The sequence below is a fragment of the Mastigoproctus giganteus genome, chromosome 1, assembly GCF_048544385.1.
Source record: "Mastigoproctus giganteus isolate SK-2022 chromosome 1, ASM4854438v1, whole genome shotgun sequence".
NCBI classification, from domain to species: domain Eukaryota; kingdom Metazoa; phylum Arthropoda; class Arachnida; order Uropygi; family Thelyphonidae; genus Mastigoproctus; species Mastigoproctus giganteus.
Genome location: NC_143575.1, coordinates 60,458,830 through 60,474,866, shown reverse-complemented (window position 1 = coordinate 60,474,866; position 16,037 = coordinate 60,458,830). Strand labels below are relative to the sequence as shown.

Genomic DNA, 16,037 nt, shown 5'->3' with positions numbered 1-16,037 from the left:
CCTTTCTAATCGTAACCCAAATGGCGTCATCCACTGAAATCCCCCCACTCCCTTTTACAAACCTCCGTCTCATTGTGTTCACTTCAGGCTGTAGCTTGTCATTAGTCAGGACCCACTGCAGCTGACCACTGGCACATCACCATTGCAGGTAGAAAAATAACAATAAATAAATAAAAGTATCCAGAGATGGAGAAACCGCCATTATGGATGCGCTATCTAAATTTGGCAGAGGAAAAATGTGAGGAAAGTGTCTTTCATCTTCCGTGCTCACTTCTGTCTCTGACTACGGCAAAGATCTTACTCTGGCAAAGACGTTCCCCCTTAAATATGTAGCCAGTGTTATGCTATCCTTTAAAACCTCTGAACATTGATTTATAGTACGCATAGGCGACCCTAAGAAGGGAACACATCCCGACTGCAACCTCCACGCTCAGGATCAAAATTAGCGACTGACAAAGCCGTAAATAACCCGTAGACAGACTTTTGCGCATCCGCTTGATAATAAGAGGGAGAAAGTTGTCCAGCGGGCGCTACCATGTTCCAATTCCTCCCCCCCCCTTACTTAAGGCTGTTAAAGTGACGTGATAAGATTCCTATACAAGAGACATCTCTTTGTGTAGCCATGAAGCTTGATAGCAGCAGTGGAAGAAGACTTGATCACGCTTTCTTACGCGTCTTGCATATCCATTAAGTTCCTAGAAAACACAGGCAGGCGCTTTAGAAGCCATAAAATTTCGATAATAGTGGGCTTTTGTTTTCCATTTAGCCCTAGTTATACGGGATAATGCGGTTGCAGAAACCACTCGAGTCTAATGGTCGTCAACATGGACCCAGCACGTTACGGATTTTCTATTGCCTTGTGGGTAGCTCCCTTAACGACATCTTACAAAGGATAAAAAATAATTCTGACACACAATTAACAGGTTATAACAAACGACAACCGCTTAGCTCTAACGAACATAAAAGGGAAACAAGGGTATAAACAGAATGCGTCAAAATATGCTGCAGCCAACCTGGCTGCGTGTCGCTTTATACTAAACACGTGTAATATGAAGACGTTTGGATGAATTTATTAGCAATACTGACGTGTTGAAAATAAATAAACCACATTAATCTACAGCCCAACCGGCCGTCTGGATAAGACAATGAAGTATATTTACTACAATTACAATTCCTAGGTGACCTTTAAGCGAAAAAATTACAACCTGTTGATAATTGATTTAGTGTTAATGGATACTCAGCTTTCTTTTCTGTATACGTGTGTTGGTTGTGTGAGCACAGAGTTAAGTAGCATGGGTCTTTTAAGATCATTATCGTACAAACGTTCTTGACAACCTAGAATGAGCAAAATGTCCAGGTCCCTCATGTGGGTAGCTGAACGCGAGACAATACAAAGAATGAACAAGAAGATGATGTTGAAAAAGTTCAATTCACCACAACTACAGTATATATATTTATATGTATATATATATACAAATCTACCCACATCATAGTTCGTCTCTACTGTAATTGACCATCATGGCCAGATACGTATAACAGAGGGAAGTTTTCAGCAAATCGATTCTTCTCACTTCACTTTTTTTTTTTCTCTCTCCTTTTTTTTTTTCTTCCTGTACTCTCACTGGGGTGGGCGATCAGGATGGTGGGTTAATTCCGGAGCGTTCGCACCCATTACGAGACCGGCTTCTAGTTTAGCTTTGTTTTCCTTCTTCCACTTCATTCTTCTATTCTGGAACCAGATTTTAATCTGTCGCTCCGTTAGGCAGAGCGCATGGGCGATCTCGATTCGCCTCCTCCGTGTCAGATAGCGATTAAAATGGAACTCTTTCTCCAGTTCTAGAGTCTGGTAACGAGTATAGGTTTGGCGACCACGTTTCCTCTCTGCAAGAGATAAACATGTGATGAGCATCTCAAAGAAATCATATCCATTAATATCTTCTATTACTATTTAAAATAATCTACAACTTCAAATGAAATAAATAAATAAATCTACTTTTAATCTCATTATTAAATGTTTGTCAGCATACTGTCAAATAACACTTCTACATAATGGAAATTTTTTTTCTGTAATATCAGTTTCGTAGTGGTTAATCTTTTATTGATATAAATATATCTGAAAAAAAGTAATATTGGTAGCTCGCAAATCGATACTTTGGTCAACTTTACCATTTAAATTTTGTGTTGTGCATTGAAAATACTGCAGAAATTAGTCTGTAACCAGATTATCTCTATTAGCAATAATCAGTTTTATAAAAATGCGCTATCTGTGTTTCTTTAGATAAAATCTGCAGCTATTTTACTGTTTATTTATTAATACAATTCTAAATTGAACTTCACAGAACGTGAATCTGATTACATTTATCGTTCACTGTATAACCTAAATCAAGCCTAATATACTGTGGACACAACATCAAGTAGTATTTTAAAAGAAAGAATTCAAAAGAAAAAAACAATAGTAAATCACGGGAATTATTTTTAAGCATTTATTGTGCTAAACATTTAGTTAAAAGAAATTGCAGTAGCATCCTCACGTGACTGTTAAAATACGGTTATGATAAATTTATTGTCAGAATGTCTAACTCTTCTAACTTATGTGGTCCTGCTGGTGTCTTTATCTCCAACAGGACCACAGAAGTTAGACAACATTAGTTATAATAACTAATTTAGTGTCTCAATCCAACCGGGAAAGACACGTAGAAACTTGTCTACATGTCTTACAAGAGAAAAACGGATATGAACTTATAGAGAAACAATTTTAATAAAAATATATTAGTAATAGAATGGCTAAATGATGCAAAAAAGCGAATTTTTTCTGCATAAAAAAATTAAACTTAAACTCTTGTCGGATGTTCTACTCATAATTCACAATTCTCATTTCAGGGATCGACGCCGAGAGAGGGGCTTCAGGGTAATAAACCCACCGAAATTTGGAAAACACAACCTTCTCTTGAAATTTAAGAAAAGGTTTAATCAATCCAGCTCCATCCCAACCCATATCACGATATAGAATCTAATATTCATTTAAAACCAAACCGATCAACAATTGTAGTCTCATCAAAAAAAGAAAAACTATGCTATCGTTTCTTTCCTTTATTTAATTACACTTATAATTTAAAAATAATGGTGTTCCGATTTATGAATTTTAAAAAGTTCTTAATCCTAGCTATAAAATTGTTTTATTGTTAATAACTGTAAATCGGTTATTATTGTTGTTCATAAAACTTGAATAATAACAAAAAAAATTATCTTTATCATACATTGAATGCTAAAGACTATTATATTACATGTCATTTAACTAACGGATCTTCCTTTTAAGTTTATTAGCTAGTGTTTATTAAACAAAACAAAACCACTATTCAAATGAGACCAGTATTTCAATTTTGTGTCTAATATCACACATTTAACACAAAATAGTTTAAACAATGTTGCACAGAGAGCACAGTGACACGCAAGTAATGACACGTAATGACATATTGTGCATTGCTCTACCGACATACATTTATAAATAGATTTAACAGAGCCATTATATGTAACCTTATACTAGTTAAAGACTGCAGCTCTTTATACTTTGTAAAACAAGTGTCATCTATGTTTCGTTAGGGAAAACATTCTTAAAACTTGGTTCGTCGTCATCAAATACGTAGACGATAGAAGAAACTCATCATCTCAGCAAGACAGTTTTCCGCTGATGACAGTATTAGGATAATGACAAGTTTGGCTGACGACTATGTGAACGCGCCGTAAGACGGGATTTCGGGTTAATGACGGCAGCCGGCACCTCTCCAGCCAACTGTGGCGTGATTAAAGAGAAATTCTATGGTATTTTCCTACCTTTCCTTCTCACACTTCCAAGCGTGAGCTGGTTTGCATTTCGTCTGCCTGCCACAGCAGCAAGTTTGCCAGAGAACACGCTGTATGAGTTAGATTAGCCAGCAGGGCCACAATACTAGTGACAGACTGTCCAAATGATATGGTGAGACGGTGTACGTTGGGGGGAAAGGGGGTCCGTATATAATTTACTGTTCTCTAATTAGAACTAATGGTGTGTCGTGCAGCAAACAGAGAACGCATTAGATTAATATAGTGTAATGACGTTTTTTGACAAAATGTCCAAAATACCAATCACAAAACCCCGAATTAAAAATATAAAGAGAAATTAATATTTAGAAGAAATTACGACTATGGCAACCTTAAATTGCACGAGTTGGAATGTGCGGTTGTGTATAATCTTGGGATCAATTTACTTCTGGAGAGGAGAAGGGTCTCTACCCTTTAGCTTTTTTTTATTTTTGTTACATATGATCTTTCTACACTTTTTGTGTGTTTTCTCGCTCTTTGTGAGTGTCCGCACCATTTGAGAGAAGTCATGGTGTTTACAAGTAAAGCAATATTTCACAATCAGGAAAAAAGAAGAGAGATTTCAGCTTTGCAACGATTGTTCTTTGAAACTAAATCTCGTAATGTTATCCTTCATGGCCACATCGGTTCCCATTTGTTTCCTGGCACCAAAATGTACAACTAGTCTGTTACCAAGAGCGAGTACCAGAAAGAAGATATACTGGTTTTATGAGTCGCTTGCATACAGCGAGGAGAATCTGAAAATGGCTTTGTAGAAGTGCAATTGCCTTTTCTTTCATGTTCGAACATTATGTTAACTGATGCGTTTTGGAAAGAATAGGAGCACATCAGTAATGCACCATTTCTTATTGTGGATATAGGAAATCCATAAATAGAGATTTAATTTATAATTTTTCTTATTGGATGCTAATTATTCTCTCATTATGATTTTACGTGTATTTGGACAGACACATCTAAATGGAGATACGAGAACTTGACAGTTCTTCATCTAAAATTAAAAATTTTTAAATTCCAAATATGTTATTCTGATCTTCCTTTCAGTAAATGTCACGAAAATTATAATAGTTAAACATTGGTCTATTTTGGTGACCACGCTGGAATGATTCAAATATAACGGCGTAAAAAATACACAAAATCTTGAAACGTACTCAGTCCAAGTTAGCTAAATTAGCCATACTTCTGTCTCCCTATTAGGATAGCGGTTATGTCATCCGTTTTGTTTTTAAATCACACAAACGTACCTTAGAACACACTCAATTACACATACTTCACGAGGAGTTACATATTAACGCCTCGTGATCTATACTTCCTCGGTATAATTCAAAAGTAGCGCTAATTGCCGTTTAAAGTTTGGAAATAAATATTTTACAAGTGCTAAGAACTTCAGATTTCAAACAACTCATTTATTTTCAGTACCTTTCCATTTATTATTTATCTTCCGTATTTGAACAAACACCGTGTACAAAACACAAGTAAGTGATAGAGTGTGTGAGCACGGAAAAGTCCAGTAAATATTGGGCATCTACGAAGCATTACTTTCCCTCTGCACTAACATACCTGCCCTTTCTCATCCCGGCGATTAATCACTCACAAGAACTATGGTAGTGATAAACAGAAATGATACGATAAGAATTACATTGTACATAGAACATAATCACCTTTCCTAACAGCTGAAATGTTTTAACATCGCTATTACATTTAATGGAGTCGCATTTTTCAACAACGACTTCGATAGTCTGGGCAAATAACCGCAAAAACATTAGTAAACAGCTCCTGTCATTACGGCAAACCGAAAACATGTCAGAAAACAAGCTCTCAGAAAACCAGCACCATCAGGCCCAGCTTGGAATGATACCGAATGAAACTCGCCAAATATAATGGGCATACCACAGAGGGAAAAACAGCCTCGAATTCCATCTGCACTCTTGCACACCAGCTCAGTGTGTAACCGATAAAGTTTGGTATCTACAGAGCTGGAATTGTGACTCTTATTTTTGTGGGGTTCATTACAACATTAAAAATATGAAATTCCCAAGTCATTATCGAAAATAGCTTAACAATTGCAGCAATTCTGCAAAAACCTAAACTTTAAATCGTTGTACAAATTCGAATCTTATATTCTAAAAAAAATTGTATTAATTCGCAGCTCTAATTATAAAATTATCATTGTATAAAAATAATGGTGTCTTTATCATACAAGTTGCTTATTAGTCTGCATATAAAATATCCTCAAAACTTTTGAATAAATGCCAGAAAGTCAATGCAAATATGAATTTTCTACTTATAGAGGAGTCTATTTAGTTTACAGAAAATAATTTGAAATTTATATCTTTGTCAATGTTCAGAACATGGACAGTGAATACGTTAAAATATATTGAAACACCAACCTGGTCATCCCATAAACAGTTATTTATTTTTAAGTTGGTTAATTAGAGAATTATTCTGGTTATAATAATTCGCAAACTGAAATGGGTAAACGAAGTCCAAATTGAAGAGAAAAGAGTTTCTAGTCTATCGGACTGGATTCGAACCTAGACCAGGGAGCACCGGAATGCCTAAATATATTTTATTAACTAGCATTCCGTTTCCTAATTTTTTCCATTTCATCCCCTGTCCCAGACCTCCAAAAATTAGCTTTAAGTGATGAAGCCACTACACTGTCATAAAGGATGCTTTTTAAAGAGCGAGTTCCCAAAGCAATGCCTTTTCTTGTTTATAAATATGAAAGCAGTAGCGTGACACTCTTATGTAATTAAACATAAGGAAATAATCTAGAAGACCAAAATCCGTTCTCATTTTGCCTATTCATTCGAAATTTGGTGCTTAATGTATTAATTATCACCTGCTTAATCGATTTTTAGCCATTATTTGTACTCGTGTTATAATAATACACGTGTCAATAACGTATCAAAGAGACAGAGATTGACTTACCCCATTAAAGTTATAAGATTTTTCACTTTGGTTATCTTAACCAAGCAAAGCGCATCATCACACCACACAAATCTGGAAACGACTGAAGAAGTAACTTGTTGCCTGGAGAAACAGTTCCACTGAAAATGCGCTGGAGTCTACTTCTTTTTTTTCCCCCTCCTCTTCTTTTCTCCAGCAGGATTTTCTAGTCCCTGAACACATTCTTTCAATTCCCCTTAAAAGCTGAAATTTGAATGTAATTGCCCCTTTGTCTTCCGATCGCCACCACAACAATACGGGACAGTGCTTGTAAATCACGTAGGAAGGTCTAGCGACCCCTCTCCGCTCTCTGGCGGGGTGCTGGAATAGCTTTACGGCACTCATTACGCTGTTTTTCTCGGCGATATCCTGGTATAACTGTCACGACCGATACTCGCTGAAGAGTGTTTTTACAACCGGAGGGCGTGGGCAGTAAAAAAAAGAAAAAAGGGGTGAGGGAGCAAATGAAAGAATTTTCACGCCATTTTCAGACTTTTAGCAACGTATCTTTAGGGCGCAAGTAAAAAGGCTGGAAATAGCGCAAAAACGGTTCGGACACAAAAGATTACGCAGTAGACCACATCACGTAAACGACAGGGGGATGTGCCATAAGATATCACTGAAAGAATAGCTTTAAAACACTAGAATCAGCATTTTCCAAAGAGGTCTCATATCAGTTTCAAACAACGTCCAGCTGTAAAGAGTTTGCACTTCAGTGGTAGAAATAATTAATGTATTTTCTAAACGTACTTAAGATGGAATCGACTGGAACCTGAGATCAAAATATGAAATTATTACCATCATAGTGCTAGATAATGGCTGTTCAGTTTGTTTATTATTCTGCCAACGCCCTCTAGTGCCAATCTCTCTGTTAGCAAAGTGAAATGAAAATCATTATACGTAAGAAGCAGATATGTTAATGTTTATTGTGTTTAATGATCGTATATCTTTGCGCAGTTATTTAACAGCCAAGTGAGTTGTTTTTGTGGATAAAATTACTAATATTTTGCAGTCTGCTATTTGTTTTACGAGGCCTTTAAGGCTTGTTTTCCGGTCAACCTTTCGCAACATTATAGATAGTCTCTTTCTAGCCGATTTCATCGTAAACGTAAACATTTCTTTCGCTTACAAAGGCAAGGAAATGGGAGAATCAAATAGCTGTCTAGTCCATTTTGTTTTCATTGTGTCATTCTGTAGCACGTGTTTCGAGACATGGTGTCATCATCAGTCAGTTCTATTTTAAATACCTTTCGTTGTGAAAGAGAGAGAGGACATGAAGGTACCTATTTATGCGCGCGGATGGACAGAAACAAGGTAAATGTGTATGTATGGCATACGAACGTGTATCAATTGTCTATTCGCTACCTAAATGTGACAAGGTGAATTTTCTTCTAACAACAGCGAACCTTCTGTGGCAGAGCGAAAGGCACTGTAAAATGCTTCTACATGGACCTGTTTTACACACGCTTTTCATCATAACGGGACGGACAATCCTTAATGGTTAGAAACGTCAAGCTAGGGCCGGATAAATGCAAACGAGAAAATATGACGAATGCATTTATGTATATTTTTATTCATTCCTCTTTTCTGCTGGCCGCTTGAAAGTATCTCGCTGTATACAAAGTTGGGATGGCGTGAATTTAGCTTTGAGAGATGAGCCCCATTGACTCTGGAGCTCTTTTTTTTCCTCAGATCCGCACCGCGATATATTCTCCAGGGACCTGGATTACTGCGGTTCAGTTTCTGATGGTGCACCAAAGCAAATAGCACACTCCGGTCCATAAATTCTCCACAAGGAGACAGTGCGATTTGAGTGCTTTCTCCGTTTTGAAAGGTGATGGGCATTAATCATGTCTTGGTGGGATCAATACTTGAAACAAATGACTTGCAAAGAACCAAGAGAAGGAGAAGAAGAAGAAGCCAAAGAAAAATTATCCCAGCCAGCAATTAATTACCAGACTTTTAGTTGGAAGATCAATAGAAGGGATACGAAACTTTCTGTAAGATCTGTCAGTGACATGTGGTCTCTTCGTGGCGCTCACTAAAAAAAATAAAAAGGAAGAAAGAAAGAAAAAAATTGCTGTTTCATCTGATATAGAACACCGGTGAGCTTTCTGAACAAAATGGCTGCTGGCATTTCTGTTTTGAAACTATATTTGCAAGCTTTCTAGAAAAAATCCATGTGCTTTGTTATTTTAAATTGCAATAGTTTCCATCTATAAATGGGCAGCTAAAAGATAACTCAGTTTTGTCTTTTCCTCTCGAAGTGTAGATGTGCTCTACAGTACTTTGTTTTGAATTTATATTTTAATCTGAACTGCTACAATAATTCAATAATTCTACTTTTAATTATATTGCTAACATATTTAAACTAAATAGTCGTGTTTATTTCTAAGATTTCAGTATAAACAGAAAATAATCATTTGGAACATCGTTTAAAGCCAGCTGAGGTATGATATTATTCAACAATTTTCTTTTTATATTTGCATTAATGTCATATCTTCAAATATTGTATTTTTGTTTTAAGCCAATATAGTGATTGAAGGTAATTTTCTAGGAGCAGTCTCTGCTGTCTAATAATCAAAACTACTGAGAGGATATATGATATCAGAAAAACAAAAAAAAAACAGAGGATATATGATAAGAAGACATATATGACATGAGGATATATATGATATCAAAACACAGAGAGGATACATATATTAGTCTTATATAAGTCATATTAATATCAAAATAGACAAACAAGAGCTTGTGATTACTATGTTTAAATAAACTTCTGAACTTTATTAAAAAATCTTAATTATATATTTAATCTTCTATAAACAAAGTAACCTTTAGATTAAATCCAAGTGTTTTCAATCAGATAAATTTTAAAATAAGGATTATATTTAAGTTTATTGGCACAAAACAAAAATCAATGAGGGCGAAAGGAAATCACAAACCTGTAGAATCAACACTGTTGAATATTGTTGAAGAGCATATTTGGAGGGAAGGGGGTTCATTTCTCACCTTTCCGAAATTTAGAAAAGGCTTTTAGTGGATTAAATATCCCAAAATTTGTAAAATATATTTATTTTTTAATTAAAAACTTCTTCCCCTTCTGAATCAAATAAACGCCCCTATATATTTGAATCTTTTGTATATGTTAAAGTAAGATAAGTATCTTAAAGAAAATTATTTTAAGATAATTAAGGTAAGATAAGATAAAAGTCAGGTTTTTTTTGGATTTATGTTATGAAATTATCAAAGGAAAAAAAATTCTTATACTTCATAAACGAGATGTAGGATTGGAAATCTTAATGGTAGTGTTCAGACAGCAAATCAGAAATATAAAATAACTTCTTAATTTCCAAGCGTCATTATAAAATCAGTAAATAAGAATGTGATGCTTCAATTGAAAACCTAACAAAGACCTAACATTATTTGGCGTTTTTCAGTTTTTCCATCAAAATCGAGTTATCAACACACTTTTTTGCAGATATCAGTAAAAATGGAAACAGAATAAGCGCAAAATTTAATATGCCATATTTTGTTAATATTTTTTTCCATAATTAAACAACGTAAATTCAACAGGTGAATTTTGTTAAGAAAGATTTATTGAATTTCAGCAGCTGCTTCACGCTCAGCATTAATGCATATAATGAGTATTATATGCATTAATATTCTTATAGCCTGTCTTGTGAGCTCTGACTTTATGTGATCGTCTCGGAATATAGACAGAAAAAATATTTATTTTATTTAAAAACGCAAACGCTGATTATTATAATCAAAATCGTTTATTATTAAGCATCATAAATTATATGATTTAAAAAAAAACATTTCTAGGTTATCATTCTATACATGACTGTAATTTACTTATATGGAGTTGTGAAGAGCGAAATATAATTAGTTATTAGGCATCTAAGGCTATGGGGTTTCAGTATACCACGTCTGTAAATCGCGTGTATTCTTTGGTTAATTTCCTGTTTTGTTATATTAAAAAATCGAATTTTCTGGAAGGGAACACCACGAAACCCTCGCCCGATTAACTCTGCTACTCTGTTAAAAGCCCATAAAAGGTCTTTGTGTCCCGACCATATACATTTCTCAACTTCTCGAGAGCACAGCAACGTTCTCCGCTGTTCTACCCTTGAGGGCTACTTAGATACTTATAAAAAAGTAACAAACGTTAAAGCATTTTAGAATTTTCATTAAAAATTCCCAAAGATTTATGTTACTGCAACTTCTGCATACGTTTGTTAATCAATGACAACATTTTCTTTCGCATCTTTGCAAATAAGACAAATATTACAATTAGATTGCAAAGCATTGCTGTTCCTCACCGAAACAACATTGTTTTATATCCTGAAGTTGAATAAATGGTTCCCAAATGAATATACCATCAAGAAAAGAAGAAATTAATTCGTGATCAATTAATTTTACTTAACGTGGATCTCGGTGTCGATGTAAGAAGATACAATAATTAAAGTAAAGGGGGAAGGAAAGAAGCACATCTAGAAATATCTAAGAAATTCTCTAAAAATAAAAAATTTACTTAACAAATGTTGGACTGGCTCGAAAAAGTACATTAAACAGAGCGAAGCAATCTCCCTTCACACCACATATATCCCTTGTTCCCTGTTGCTTTTTATGCAACAGGAGAATCGAGTTTGCCCTTTTCTGTTTCTTTGGCTGTATGAATAAAAAATCATAACCAACAAAGTCGTCTTCTTGCGCGCTGCTCTATCAAAAGAAATAAAAGATTTTGTGGACTGGATGTCTCTATCATCGGTAGCTATATGAATAAATAATTACATCCGAAGCCGTTCTAGCTCATATTATCACTTATTCATAGAAAATTACTTATTCATATCATCGGCAGCCGGGCCATGTTGGAATTTCTACTGTGTTACGTTCATAGCGTAATGTACTCTCGCTCTTCGCTACAAAGAAGTTTATTTTATTTTTTTTTACTCTCTAGTAACGGAGTTTTGTTAGAAACAAAGACCACAAATATAAGTTGTTAGCTGGAAGTCGAGGATGGCGAACTCTTTATTCAGATGACTGCTATCGTATGACACAGTGGAAATGCCTGACTCAATAATCTATGCTGCCTGCTTAATAGCTATACAGCATCTGATGAACAGGGAGCACCGGCTGGGATTGTTCTGTGTGTTGTGAGGGGGTGGGTGAGGAGGAGACTGTCTCGCTAACTGTCAAATGATGACACTGAAATACTGGCTTTAACAGCCAACACTCGCTCGTGTTGTTTATTAAAAGAACCGGCTGAGGATTTTAGGAAACGGGTAATATAAGATGATCTACTGCTTATAGAATTAACTGGATTAGCTCTAAAGATAAATTTATATGCTACTTTTCATCAAGTCCGACCGGGATTTCAAAGAGCTAGAGGTTAATCAATAAAAAAATAAGCAAAAAGTACACCACCATAAAGAGGAAGCAAAAAATATTAATAATAATTAAAATCATTAACTTCCAGATTATCCTTTTGTGATCTTAATGAACTTAATTGATGTATAGCGTTGCAACACCTTAAAAATAATTTTTTTAAAACCTACAGACTAATATTCTCCTGACCCGCCTACCCTGTACTTTTTCTTAGTCAAACTACATAAGAAACTAGTTTAGGAGTCCTGCTGCATAAACTCCTCCCCCCAGCTGGGGTAAGTTGGATGGGGTGTGTCACTCTCTTTACGTAAGGCTGTGAGTCTTTGTGTGGAAGGGAGACAGATTCCCCTTGCTTGGGCACAGCAGAGTTTGAGAATGTTGACAGTTCAAGGACAGTAATACTTGGACTTGTACAGAAAGAAGAAAAAGAAAAAAGCTTCCTTCTTCACTAATGCAATACTTCACTTAAAAGTGCAATATTTCATCGAGGTGGATTTTCTTTCTAAATTTTCTGCGATTGTTGAATCCAGTATCATTAAGCCATCATTTAACAGGGTGCATTAGTCTTGTCACTGGCTTTATACAATAGTTCCTCTTTTAGGCAAAGACTCGAATACATAAATCACTATTTTACGCTCTGTCTAGAAGTTTGTGTTATGTTGTATCTGCTATATTTTTCATCCTCAATTACCATTTTACACAATTAGCTAATACATAACTTCAATGTACTTAACGGATAACTCATTTTAAATAAAGAACAGAGAGTCAAGGAAAGCGATCTCGCCACATAACTTTGAGCTGCCTTACCAATTATTATTTGAGAAACCAGTTTTTCAAGCATGGTGTAGTTCACTATTAAAAAAAATCTCATTTCTCGAAGAAAAAAAACGAGAAAAAGCCAAATAATGTAATACTTTACTTTACTAAACAAAATATGAAATAAATAAATTTTTATAATTAATCACAGACATAGCTACTGCGATTTTTTCTTAGTATTAATTTTCAGTGTTATTCTAGTCAAAAACCTTTTAAATTTCGACATGTATTCACTTTACTCGTGTATTAAAAGATTTACAATTTTAACTGACTTCGGATATTATTCAGTAAAAGTACAATATCTAATTTTAATATCTATTACAATAAATCTTTATTGTATGATAAAATATAAGATATTACAAACTGCAGCCTGTCAGCAAGAGTTTTTACGTCGATCAAAGAAAAAAATAGAGGGAAAAAAACACACCGAAGGCCAGACCATGTTTATGTTTTGAGTGACTGGTCATCAGAGATAATGAGAACAGAATAAAATAATGCAAACTTAGTGAAGTTAACATTTGAGGAGTTAACAGTAAGTTAAATAGCAAAACTTTAAAATAAATTAAGCGATATATATATAAAGGCGAAAAGTGAGGAAAGTAAAACAAACAAAATAAAGATCAATGAATTGCAAGACTTAAGGGAAGAGACTCTCCTGGGAAGAAGCTTTAACAGGGGATAAATATCATAAAATGATATGCCGAAAAATATTCGAACTCAAGACTTTTACATAGTACTATTAACTTTTATTTATTTTAAAGATTTTAACTTAGCAGACGTTTATTTATTTTAAACATTTAAAAACGTTGAATCGGTTCAAATCAAAATTACTTCCTTCCAGCATTCAAAATTGTATTGAGTTCATCTACACTTCAATTAGAGTTTCTGTTGACATACGCATTGTAATGAGATCTTGCAATATTGAATTACAACGTGAATACACTGTCTTTTTGCAAGGAACCGCCATTTACCGAATTGTATTAATTAAAAAATGAATTGTGGCAATCAAGTCTTAAAAGCTGCAGTGTTCTTTAATGTCAATAAATATTAATTTCCAAAATCTTTCTCACACGACCTACTATGATAGATTTCGAAGTATTTTGAACTCGTAGGTTAATGATTGCAACAGCTGTCGAAGAAACAAAACAATAGCTAATAGCAAACAGTAAAAATGGCGCGACTAGTAATCTAGTTCAGCCATCACGAAATTTTGCTTCAATCTAAATTTTTAGTTTGAACGATATACGCAGAAAGGGATGGGGTGAATTCAGAGAATAACTCTTCCTGCTTAATTTTCCCGATCAGTTTATATCCATCTTTCTAGAGAAAGACTGATATACACCAAAAAAATTAAACGGACTCCTCTCCTTAAGATGAGGTATTTTCCTTAGTGATTAAAAATTCCTCACACATTTGTAAAAGTGAATTGGAGCTTGTTGTCAAACGAGTACGGTGTAGCAAAGGTTTGCCTAATGCTTTTGTAGCAAATCATGCACTCCAAAATAAATAGCTGTGTGGAATTTAAATGATCTAGATATTGATAGAAAAGCAAGGTAATTCAAAATACTTCCTCCTTGTAGTCTATAATATTTTTTTGTCTGTTCCAGTATATTTCTAACTTTTCCCTCTATAAAATATACTTTGGCCACGTGATTCTGAAACGTCGTTGCAAACAGCTGATGTCTGAACTGGTCACAGTCCTTCCAGAATGACTCAGAAATCTGTACACTATTTGTTCCAACTGTCAGATGGCTCTGATACCAAAAATTGAATCAAAGAAACTAAATAAATCCTCCTGCTTGATGTCAACGCCTGTGCACTCAGAAATAGATGAGAAGGATGTTTTTTCTATATTAGGATCTAAAATTTTTCCCATCGTTTTAAATTTAAAATTTACATTTGTTATTTTAACAGTATTAAAGCAAAATACAGAATAATATACAAATACGCATGCGTATATTATGTGGACAGAAACCGCACAGAAGTTTCAGTAGGAATTATTTACATTTAATTATTTATAAATTTTCTAAATAACTTTAATCAATAATTTTGTAACCTTAATATTATTAAGTACATATATGATAATTTTGAATTATTTTAGGAAGTTGTTTATTAGTTTTTAACACAGTAAAATTACATTAAAAGATATATATATATATAACTTTTAAGTGTTTTATCACGAGTGAATACTAGCGTGGAATGCTAGCAATGGAAAATTAATTGGTTCACTTGTGAACCAATTAATTTTCCATTGCTTAACATATTAATGCACAAAATAACCGTACAATGTGTAAATGTTGCATTTTTCTTGCGCCAGCTTGCAATTACTTTTGCTTCACATTTAACTCGATCTCATTACTCATTCCAGGTGTACACGCAATAGTCTCATACTTAAACGTACTGTAGATGAATTTAGCGTGTTCTTGGCAAGCACAAGTGTGGACATTTAAGTCTTAATCCCTTAAACCAACAACAACAGATCTATACATTACCATGTCAGCTCCAGCTAAAGTTTAGAGTTTTCATTAAATTTGGAAAGTTGAAAAACGATAATGCCCTTTATTTTCTTTCTTCGGAGAACTGGCCTCATCTGTCAAGCTGCCAGAAAAGGAAATATCTAGGTGGAGAAGTATTAGGAAGTCTTAGTTTCATCGTCAGTAAGCCAAGTATTTAAACCGTGTTTTACATAGCTTGCCCATTAACCCTCGCGCCTCACCATGCGTTAGCCTTATGTTACCTGAGATTAATGAGAAGAGCAAGTCTAATGAAATTCGCATTACCCCTAGGAAAACTGAAGCAATTGGTATCGGCACGTGAGGCAAAGTGAGCCCTGCACCGTTTGGCAATAACCAACTCGTCGTTTGCCTCCTGTCTAAATGACTACACAAATCACTGTCTGCCTTCTCATCACGGAAGATCAGGAGTACGTTGTGCACACTCACACCCTCACATAGAGAAAAGCTTAAATTGGAATTTTAAGAGATTCGTTTGGAATGGTTAAGATTCGAGTCATTAGGGACTTAGAA

The 16,037-nt window shown here is 34.7% G+C and overlaps 1 protein-coding gene across 1 annotated transcript in view; it reads right to left on the bottom strand.

Annotated features, from left to right (window-relative positions):
• Positions 1-1,618: 1,618 nt before the first annotated feature.
• The window catches only part of LOC150090840 (uncharacterized), a 74,659-nt gene continuing 60,240 nt past the window's right edge, over positions 1,619-16,037 (bottom strand). The window contains exon 2 of the mRNA XM_090380289.1: positions 1,619-1,881. Coding sequence (XP_090236415.1) covers positions 1,619-1,881 — 263 coding nt within the window. The remainder of the gene's footprint in view (positions 1,882-16,037) is intronic.